Source organism: Catharus ustulatus, chromosome 5, assembly GCF_009819885.2.
Source record: "Catharus ustulatus isolate bCatUst1 chromosome 5, bCatUst1.pri.v2, whole genome shotgun sequence".
Taxonomy (NCBI): Eukaryota; Metazoa; Chordata; class Aves; order Passeriformes; family Turdidae; genus Catharus; species Catharus ustulatus.
In genome coordinates this window covers 56912499-56923930 of record NC_046225.1, presented here as the reverse complement: position 1 = coordinate 56923930, position 11432 = coordinate 56912499, and the positions used below count along the sequence as shown (strand labels likewise).

The 11432-nt window shown below is 35.9% G+C and overlaps 1 protein-coding gene across 2 annotated transcripts in view; it reads left to right on the top strand.

The window, feature by feature from the left end:
* STIM2 (stromal interaction molecule 2) overlaps positions 1-10908 on the top strand; it is a 77079-nt gene extending 66171 nt beyond the window's left edge. Inside the window, exons 11-13 of one of the 2 annotated variants that reach the window (XM_033059934.1) lie at positions 2175-2376; positions 2650-2798; positions 3176-3722. In XM_033059934.1, the coding sequence (XP_032915825.1) occupies positions 2175-2376; positions 2650-2798; positions 3176-3213 (389 nt within the window). In that variant the 3' untranslated portion in view covers positions 3214-3722. Of the gene's footprint in view, positions 1-2174; positions 2377-2649; positions 2799-3175 lie in introns of both variants that reach the window. The other variant, XM_033059933.1, reaches the window with a different exon arrangement.
* The last annotated feature ends 524 nt before the right edge of the window (positions 10909-11432 follow it).

Genomic DNA, 11432 nt, shown 5'->3' with positions numbered 1-11432 from the left:
GGCACAAGAACCTGATGTTGTCAAAGTTATCACATGAAGGAAGTAGCTTGTCCTTAGTTTACTAGCTTTTAGAATTTCTCTGCAGTAAATAAAGCATGGGAACACTTAGGAGTGGGGAAGGAGAGGAAAATATGCTAAATGATCTGTTGTTGAAACTAGTGTTGAGGATTGTTTGAATTTATTGAAATTATTGTAGGTTATTTCAGTAACTGCTGAATTATTCTCATCCTTTAGACAAAAATAACAAATGCACACGAGGAAGGACAGAAGCAAAATGGATTGTCTTGGTCATGAGGCATCAGACAAAATGCATTGTGGAGGAGGTCACTTAAGAAAGGGGCTATTTTAGTTGCTGGATCTAAAGTGGTCTGGGCTATTGCCTTGCCCCAGCATCCTTTGGACTCTTAAAATTGACAAAATTTGAAGTCTGTTGGACAGGCTTCTTTGTGGCAGAGCAATTGCATTGATAGGCTAATATGGTGTCAAGTAATAGAGCTGTTTGATCAATATCAAGCTGAAGAACAAAAATAGATTAAGAAATATTGTCTGACAATGGAAAAAAGTCCTTAGAGCAGGAAGGTGATAGTGAAACTTCTACTTTCCTATTGACTGATTAGGATTCAGCTGGTGCCTTGATTTAGTGAGTTTCATTTGCACTGGGAAATTTTACATGTTAAATTGTCATAGCTTCATATTCCTGTGTAAATGTACCTACAAATAATCAAAATGCTTGTTACTTCTCAAAATTCACTGATGGGGCAATCTTGGTGGGGTTTTGTTTGTTTGTTTGTTTTTCTTTCCCATGTTTTTTTGTTTTGATTTTTTTGTTTGTTTTTTGTTTTGTTTTGTTCTGTTTTTTAATACCATCAAATAGGATGGCATCTGATTTTTGTGGACCTGTAGCACAAATTTCCTGAAGAGATTCTTATTCTCTTATCTCAGTTCACATTTGCTCCTTGAGGAACTTTTTTTGTTGAGCTCCCAACATGTTTTTAAGGTCAGCAGGGAATTCCTCAAAAGTAATATTAGAAGTTTGAGTTACAAACAACTCTCATGTTGAGACTCACAAACCTTTCTTTCCTGCTCGGGACTGGAAATTAAATGTCAGCAAAGGTGCAGTGAAAGTTGTTATTTCCTGTACTGAAAGAGAGTGGACAATTTGTCCAGCTTTCGGAATCTCTCTGAGATTCCAGGAAGGGAAACTGTAGCTTACATGATGATAAACTGGCATTGCAGAAAATAAAATGTATTTTGCCAGGCTAGACATGCTTGTCTACAGAAATAATTGGAGGGATTTTTAGTGTGTTGTGTTTGTTAAACATTTTTGAACACCAGTATGGGTCTGGTGTATCTTACATAAGCAGTAATGCATTCCATGGGACAGTTTGAGGAGGGGTATGAAGCATCCTGAGACTTGTAACAGCTAGCCTGAATGCACGTAGATTTGTTTCAGTACAAGTATTGCTGCCTAATAATCTTTTGAAGGAGGAATTGGATTAGGAACATTTATCACTTCCTGTTAGGTACTTTGCTGATGAAGTCTTGTGTGGCTGCCTCCACCCATTTTTAGTATTTTTACTTCCAGAAATTCATAGTTAGGCTGGCAAGAGACAATGTTATCTAAGAGGATGTTCTTAGAACATGAAGTCGAATTATGTATTTTCTGTCATATTACATAAATGAAATTGGTCTTCTCTATCTAACCTACTTTACAACTAGTGTAGTGTATACCAATTGTTTGGTTAGTCACACCTACATTGAAAAACTTTTAAATTTTCTTCCAACCACCAAATCACCACACACTTAAAATACAGGACATTGTGTAACATACTAATTTCAGCACTGCTATTTTTAGTTTATGAAGGGTTGGGAGTTTTAGTAGAATCTTCCTTTTTGTTCTCAAGAGAGCATAGTGAGCCAGAGCTTTGGTGTACTTGGTCAGGGTAGTATTTGGCAGGCACAAAATCTCTGCAGTTGCATCTTGATTAGCTGCTTCATCTAACCTAGAATGTGTGAGTTGTGCCAGTCTTTCTTCCTCTGAAAATGTCAAGCAATGTCAAAGTTGTTTAAAAGTCACTGTCACTGAAGCAGATATCTACTACTTGGTCTTCAGAGTAGATCCTTTAACATCAATGTCACTCGGAGGGTTTTGGTTTGCTTTTTCTCTGCCTCAGGGTCCATTGTAAAACCTCCCAGCACACTGGCAAGAAGCAGTAGCTTGTGTAGATCAAGACGCAGTGTTGTGCCATCATCTCCACAGTCTCAGCACGCTTTGCACTCCCCTGACCCTGACATCCTCTCTGTGTCGAGCTGCCCAGCTCTCTATCGAACTGAAGAGGAGGAGGAAGCCATTTACTTCTCTGCTGATAAACAATGGTACGGAGATTAGCAAACAGCCCTTGGAACTCTTGATAGGATTATTGAGACTAACAGTTTAGAATTAGAGGTTAAACCAAGCCAAAAGTTAAAGTAATCTGTAGGATAATATGAATTAATATAGTCTACATGGAGCAGAGAGTTCTTGTCTGGTATGTGTATGTAAATAACTAGCATGTCATGTACAGTTAAGTAATGTTACAATCCAGGGTGCACTGAACTAACCCTGATTCTCCATTACAATATGTTACTGGCTTTTACATCTGAAACTAGGATCAAAAGCAATGTCAGCTACTGGGCGAAGAGGAGATGGATGGTAACACAATTCTTACAGCATGTTGAGCGTGTACCTACTCTTGTTACATGGCCTCATAGGAAAAGGTTAAATTCCTTTTGGAAGGAGCAAATGAGCTTGTTGAAAGGTAGGGACACTTGTCCTGAAGAAACTTTTTGTATATGATAGGCTTAAATCTCCTTCTTTCATTTCATAACTTTTCTGACTTCACGTGCCAGAAATATTTTGTTCTTTGAAGTGAGATACAAATGACTGATTCTGGGCAGATGCTGCTGCCCACAAAAGCAAGATTGCACAAACTAATTCCCTTAAATTTAGATAATAAAATGATGTAATGCAAGTTGTAACTTAAAATGTTTAACTTAATTTTTTTTTTGTTTAATTAACTACTAAGGAAAAGTGTGGGTGGTGCTTTTAGACTAATGTTATTGATTCTAAATTAATTTCCTTAGTAATTTCCTTAGTCGTTTCATTATATTTTCTCTTCTCTCTGCTCTGACTCAGGGAAGTACAGGAAACAGGTTCGGAATGTGACTCCTTAAATTCATCCATTGGAAGAAAACAGTCTCCTCCAGCAAGTCTTGAGATGTACCAGACAGTTTCTCCTCAGAAAGTATCGCCAGAAGAATTCTCACTTGAGGAATCGTCTACGGGAGACTCCTCTTCTCTAACTGCAGATGTTTCTAGGGGCTCTCCTGACTGTGTAGGCATGGCAGAAACTAAGAGCATGATCTTTAGTCCTGCAAGCAAAGTTTATAATGGAATCCTGGAGAAGTCTTGCAGCATGAACCAGCTTTCAACTGGGATCCCAGTCCCAAAACCTCGTCACACCTCATGTTCTTCAACTGGCAGTGATAGTAAACCCAGCCATGAAGCTGCTTCTGTCCCTAGGATAAGCAGCATCCCACAGGACCTCTACCAGAATGGTGAAAAAAATAAAAAGCCATCAAAAATAAAAAGCCTCTTTAGGAAGAAGTGCAAGTGAGGTGGGCAGAAGAAAACCTATAGTAATATTATAAGAACTTTATTTTTTAAGTCTTTAGGAATGTAATTCCATTTGAGCATTCCTGACTGGATGCCCTAATGGAATACTCTGTAGGTCACCTATATTTAATGACTGTACTATCAATGGTTGTGCCAGCTGTCAATGAGAAATCATTAAAAAGTTCAGACAGTTTACATTAATTTCTGCCTATTTATTTCTTTATTTTTTTAGTTTGTCTTTTTCAACCTTTTTTTTTTTAGATTTGATTTGTTGGGCTTTTATAAGTTTATTCATGAACCATTTTCAAGCCACTTTGGACTCCTAAGCTTTAATGGACTAGTAAGCCTTCCTGGGCTTGCCAAAGTTTCTTGTTTACTGGAGCATCTTCCTATCTTTCCATAGAAATAGGACATTTATCTACTGGACTTAAAATAAAAGAAGTAGAACTAAATGAATTGCACTACTGTTTTACAGACTGGAACAGTCTCTGCAAGTGAAACTGAAAGACTTGTATTGGACTGAGAAGATGAATCTTTTCACTTTTAGATCTTTTGGGGTTTTTAAGTAGAATTTAGCATTTCTAATTGACTTGATTTCTGGAAATGGAAATGTCATGCTTTTATTATGGGAAGCTTTGTTAGATGCATTTATTATTAGAATGGTTCAAGTCCTGCTGTAAAGATCATTTTTTTCCCAGGACTTTCACTGTGATTTTAATTCACTGCAGGCTGTATGACAAAAAAAAAAAAAAGAAAAAAAAGAAAAAAAAAAAGAAAAAAAAGTAAATTACCAAGAGAACAGGCTCTTGATTCCTTATGCAAGATGGTTGTGAAACTTGACTGAAGACTGAAAAAATTAACTCCCTCAAAATGAGGAGAGGGAATAGTAGATCTTGTTTACAGATTGACAGACAATGAACATTTGGGTTGTGAAAGTTTGTACTGTGGTAAAGATAATAAATTGGAAATGTTATTGTGCTTGGGAATGTTCCAATTTTAGCTGATGCTTGTTTCAGACATGTTGCAGAGGTCCTGTTAATTGGAAACTGTTGTAGGCTACATTGCTTATGCTTACTGCTGTGTATAAGTTATTATATTTTTTGAATTAGCTATTATTGTCTTAATGTCCTCCTTTTGTAAGATTTCATACACTTTATTTTTGTATAGTTTGAAGATTTAGCTGTTCAGAGATGTCTGAAGTAAATGGTATAATTTTATAATGCATACTGTTATACTAACTCATGATTTTAGATATAAAGATAGGTATAAAGGTGAGATGACATACTTCAGATAAAAGCAATTTTTGTGAAGTTTTTTTAGGGAGAGATGAAATTACTGTGAGGTAACAAGGAAGCCTTCTTAAGGTAACAGTAGCTAGTTGTTAAAAAACATCTCTTTATTTTTTTTTTAACAGTTGGAGACAAGAAATGTATGGCTTAAGCAACAGTGCCTTTTATTCAGTTTGAAAATATTAATACTGAGCAGGAATTTCTTCTGAGGTACATTCCAAAGAAATATCTCCTGCTCTAGTCAACAGAAGCAATTTACCCAGTGATGACTAAACTGTCTCAGATCTTCCATAGGGGTGTTCTAGTTGCCTCAGTAGCAGGTGCCACTGCCAGGGACTTGTGATTAGGGGCTCACTTCTTGCCAATACGTATGTGATGTACTGTATGAAAAAATTATTTCACAGACTGCCTACATTTTTTCTAGTAAGGAGCCTTCAAAACCTGTAGCTAATTGAAATCAAGTGATATGTGTCTTTTCTATCAGTTTCTGTTTAGGTTCCACTGTACATACCCAATATGTTAGTTCTCTCCTCAAGAAGTGGTGGTCGTTTTAACAGATTTATTGTGGTTAGTCACATGGTTGAAAGAAAAAGGTTATAAAATGGGATGGAGACCTTGCAAATGCAAGTACTTTAAATGTCCTGGTACACTGGTTAATTCCTTAAGAGAACAGAAATAATCCAGAGACTAACAGAGACTGATTTGTCTCTGTTGTCTAACAGAGACTGATTGTAGGCCATCTATGCAGAATAGCATGGGACAAATCAACTGTTTGATAAAGTTTGGAGAAGAAAAAAATTGGTGGAATAGAAAATAATGAGAACATAATATTGTTCCATTATTCTCCGAATCATGAGATTAAGCAACTGTAGCTCAAAAAAAAAAAGTAATCACACGGTAACAATGGTCTCTTTGAACAACGACTGTACACTCTCTACGTGGCAGACAACAAAAAGCAGCGATGGAAAAAGACTAATTCTGAAGTACCACTTCAATGCTGAGCCTTCAAGAGCTGTAGTTTAAAGCCTGATGAAGTACTTGAACATCTACAAAGGGAACAATTACTTTTATGCAAGTAGGGAACTTACTGTGCCTCCCAAACAACATGGAGAAGACTATTCCCAGAAAAATCTTGATGCACTTGAGAAGGCTATAGCAATAATTGAGTTGGAAATAAGATCTGGGGCTAGACAGTAGATCTTAGTGAGAGGTTTGAGTAACTCTATCATTACAAAAAAAAAAAATGAAGTGGCCTTTTGGTACTGGAGAGTAAATATTTACACATGGAAAAAAAGCTGGTACTGGGTAGTAGAAGGGCAACACTTGTTAATTCTGATATCAAAACTGAGCAAACTCAAATACTGAGGAGTCAAAACAGACAAATTCAGTTTTCTGTAGTAAGTGTAACTAAAAGTGAATTCTTCATTGGCTGAGAGTTAAAGTGTTAAAAAGCTTTTTTAAAAAACTGTTTTCTGGAAAAAGTATTTCATCATGTTGTACAAACAAATCAAATGAGATTATCCTAGTGATATATTTTGGCTTCAAAATGGCAAACCTTTGGAGCAAAGACTACTCTCAACACTCAGTGTCTCACCATCTGTCCTGTAACTTTATAGCTGCTTCTTAATAAGTGTTAGAAAACGAAAAGCTTAAATTAATACAATCAGAAGTGGTGAGTATTATGTGTTGGAGCACAAACTGATTTTAAGTAAATTGAGTTTATTTTTTATTATTTTAATAGCCACTTGCATTTCTTGCCATTTAATGTAAGCCACAATATAAATGGCTTCCATTGCTCCTAATGCAGAAATTCTTGTCTTCAAATGGTTCCAGTCCTTTTACTGAGAGACGTTGAGAGCACTGGCTCTAAGGTAAATCTTCACTGGCGGTCATCAAATCCAGTCTTAGCTTGAAGTACCTGGCATATGTCCACATCTAAGAAGTGAGAAAATGTGCCTCAAAAGGTTCTCTGTTCCACTCCGTTTGCAGTGTAACTTGAACTTGTTGGCAGTCAGTGAGTCCAACCAACATTCCAACCACTAGGATTCATAGGACATATCAGTCTCTTGAGACAGTCAGCTAGTGTCAGTAGAGATTGATTTGTGGGTTGTTTTGTTTTGTTTGTTTGTTTTGGGCGTTTTTTCGCTTTTATAGCTAAAATCCATGTTCTATTTTTAATTCTCTGGTATTTCAGAAGATGAGGCTCTTCGCTAATTAAATATTTTGTTAGAGTATTTTGTCAGGACAGCAGCTCCTTTGTGGAAATTACCTAAAAGACTTTTCCCTGTTTAACGTTGCTGTTTAAGTCACTTGTAAAATGAGGAAGTGTTAAATGTATGGTTCTATATAAAGAAGAAAAAAAATCCCAGTTCTTCCAAAACTAAACGAACCTAAACAAATCTTTCCACAATTTTTACAAAAGCTATATGACACTTGATTAGCATAAAAGTTTTGGGAAAGGCATTTTGGTTGGGGAATGCTTTTTACCATCTTATAGTGGACTTAGAGATTAAAACAGTTGATTGTGTTTGTGTTTTTTGGTTTTTCCAAAAAAAACCCCAAAATTTTGGTGGTTCCCTTCCATCCCTCATCCTCACAGCTCAGTCATAGATCTTAAAATTGTTCATTGGCAGTTCCAGGCTTATGTCAACTTTTCTTCCCCCACTGGTACCTAGGTAGCAAATGACCCTCTGCTTCCTGAAGGGCAGTTTACTGAAAGAAAAGAAATTCTCAATCATGGGCCAAGTAGTAATATTATAGTAAGAACATAGTTCCTTGTTTGGAAGCCTAGAAGATGATGAAGCCAAGAATACTCGATTTCACTTTTCTTAGGATATTTATGGATGCCAGCTGGAGTTAGGCAGTCATTTACAACTGATTGAAAACCTAAAAAGATAAAGCTAATTAGAAATTAAAGTGTTCAAGATTTTGTCCTTTTGCTTCTCAAAATATGGGAACATGGCATGCACAGGAGCTGATTAGTATTTCTTGTATCACCAGCTTTTAGAGTTTCAGGATAGTTTAATTCCATTTCCACAATACATTGCTGGAGAGGGATTACTACCTTACTTTCATAAGTATACAGTGAAATATTTTTTTTCCATTTAATTACAAGCATATTTATGAGCAGTGGAGAATGTAAATTAAAAAAAATAAATTAAAAGCCAAATAGAGGAATTACTAATTCCTGATTCCTGATTACTAATTCCTAATTCTTGAACCTCTTCTCTATTTGCTTATTTCCTTGTGCAATATGTTAAGTAGAAAGAACATATTTTTCTAATCTGTTCCAGTTACTCTTACTATAGGGGTGTGTTACTATCTCATGTTTGAGTCACTTCTCCAAATTGCTTGTAGGCATTTTAATCCTGGATGTTTCATCTTCAGTGATTCATGGTGAAGCCTGGTTGAGTCTAAGTGCTGCTAGCATTTTCTGCTAGTGACAGATGTTGGGATAACTAATAACCAAAAATTGCCTGCAGAGCTTGGCTGCCTGCCAGTGTGTAGATGTTTAGGTGACCATTCTTTGAGGCTTCAGTAGCAGATCAAATGTGTCATACAGGTGTTTAACAGACAGTTTTTGCTTCCAGCCCAGTACAGACAGTGTTTTTCTGACTCTCCACTTAGCCCTCTGTTACATAAACAGAATGCACCAATTTATATAAATGGTAACAACATCAAACTTTAAACTATTTTCCCTGGATGCTCTTGCATCTGACATTGCTTAAGCAGATGGCAGTACTTATCAATATACTTCAGGCATTCAGAAATAAAGTAGATTTTTATTATCTTTTGTTTTTCTTTACAACTTTCAATCTCAAGTTTACCAAATTTTGTGTGTGTGTTCTGTGTATTTAACGCTTCACTGAAATGAAAGTGGGAAGGTTGATTTCTGCTTAGATGTTAAGGATAACACATTTGAGCAAGGTAAAACGAAATGCCTCTTGCTCATTAGAGAGGATGAAAAATGTTCAGTGGTATTTAGTCTCCTAAGGAACACTCACAATTTAGATTGCTGGAGATAAGAGGTACATTCTGTCTCAAGGCTTTCAGATCAGTAACTTCTTATCCAACAAAAAATGCCACTTTCTTCTTTAGGTGTACTCTTCAGGGCATTACCTTCTTATTTCCAATTTCTATTCTATTTTTCACCCAGCATTAAATTTAGTAGTTACAGTACTAACTGAGGTGATTGCCAGACCTCAGAGCATTTTCAGATAATTTTAGTAGCATGTCTTAATGTCAGTTTTGGTGTAAAATGTACTAAAGACATCTGAATCAAAATTTTGTCCTTCACATTCCTTTTATTTTAACTCAGTTCTTCGTGATCCCTCTCCTGTTAAAGAAATAAACAGGTACTGATAGTTGTTTAGAGTACAGGTTTTCTTCAGCTGGGAACTATTAATAGATAAGTGGTGAATAGTTGCCTTTTAAAGACTTTGTCACAGTTGGATATTGTAAAAACACGGTTGTACTTCAGGTGAAGGAGGTAGAGCATTGGCTGGTGTGATTTGTGTATGAGTGGTAAAGTTTTCCTTTAATTATCCTTTGATTGATTATTTGTGTTTTGAGTTAATGCTGCACAATTATTTTCAGACTTGAATTAATTTAAAATTAAGGTCAGTATGTCCAGCCCTACAAAAGTCAGTCTTCAGTTGTCAGCCATCACTCCATTCTTACAGAAATTAATGACAAGCTTGAGTATTTGTACTAGCTTGTTGGGTGGTAGAATGGATTCTGGCAAGCCTTCAGGTTGACGGTAGAGAACTTCTGAAGTGAACTAGGTAACCTGTGTTCTTTATCAGCTTTCAAATCCATCTCCCAGTAAGATGGAATCTCCCCAGGGGAATGCAGATGTACTTACTGCTTGGAACTTTGTAGTTAATTATATTTGGCTCTCTAATTCTAACTTGCATGTGTGCTATGCTTGCTTGCTTTTCAATAGTTGACAAAATCTATAGGAGATCTTGGGAGTTTGTCTTAAAAAATTGCTGTTAAAAAAAAAAAAGACCAGCAAGAGAAATCTGTCAGGCTGTGAACTGAATAGAATGAACAGAGAGACCAGCTGTTGTCTAAAAGTATTGTTTAAATAATTCATAATGATATGAATTGGGTAGCACGTCTGTTTTCACATTGCACTCCTCCAAGCAACAAATATAGTTAGAATACCCTAGACTTCAGCAAGGCTGTTTGGGAGATGTCTTGCCCTGTTTTTATTTTTAATTCAAATAACATTGAGTTGTAGTGAGTGTTCAGCATATTAATGTCTGACTTAAAAGATTTGCAGAATTTGAATGACTTGCATTGTTTTGTTTAATTACTGCTTTATAAAAATATAGATACTTGCATAAAGCCCATTGGATCTGGATATATTTTAATGACACAGCAAGAAGAGGACCAAGACAAGTAAATATGTGCAAAATTTGAATCTTAAGATGCTTTACTGTTCTGGGAAGAGATGTTCTCCATGCAGATTCTGTTCTTCCTCTGTTTGCTCTTGGCTTCTGTTTGTTTTCATTAATTGAACTAAAATAAGAAACAAAGCCCTCAGACTGACTATTTTCTGTCTCTAATATATACACTGTACTTGCTTTTAACCTCACCTATTGCATGTGGTTAATGCTGTACACAAATGCATTTGGACTATTTCTTTGGTGTTGTACAGCATGATGCATTTCATTCCCTTTTCTAGTTTACCTCCCATTAGCTATATATTGCTTTACAACTGGAAAAAACCTGAATTTTGGGGAATTTAGTCTGTTTGCATATAAAAATCCTTTTTTCCCCCCCCTTTTCTGTGAGTCTTATGAGAAATGTCCTGCTTGGAGAGTCTCAGACAGTATTTTCCTGTGTTTATTCATGTTACTTTGCTTTACTTTATAAGTGAAAATTGATTTTATTGATTTCTGATGTGTTGTTGCACTTAATGTTGAATAAATCTGACTTTCATTTTGAAAAGTGAAACTGTGTTAGTGAAAATGTTATGTAATTTTAATTGATGTTAGCCTGTTCCCTGAGTATTGAAATTTTGATTTTTTAAGAATTTTTTTATTTAATTTTTTTTAATCTTGAGGTAAGTTTTCTTGGTTCTGCTTAGGGTTCTGGCAAGTATCTCTTTTTTCATGCTGTTGTTAAAGCTTGACAGCAATATTACTGTGAAAGGAAAGGTGGAGACCATTTTGTTTGGCAACCAGGGTTCTACAGTCATGCTTGTAAATCCTGAGTCTTACTGGTTTTGCTTGAAAGAGCTTTTCTGAGTTTAAGTTGTTTAACGTTTTGAAGATTTGGGATTTTGGGCTTGTGCTGTTTTGTTTGTTGGGGTTTTTTTTCACTGTTTCTTTTCTTTTCCCTTCTGAACAAGCTGAAAAGCCTTTCCAAGTGACTGCTGGAATAATATGTAGCCTTGTGATTTTGAGCATGAGGATTGATTTGAGAGCCTGTGGCTCTCTACCAGAAAAAACAAAAAAATCCTTGTTGTTTAATATTCC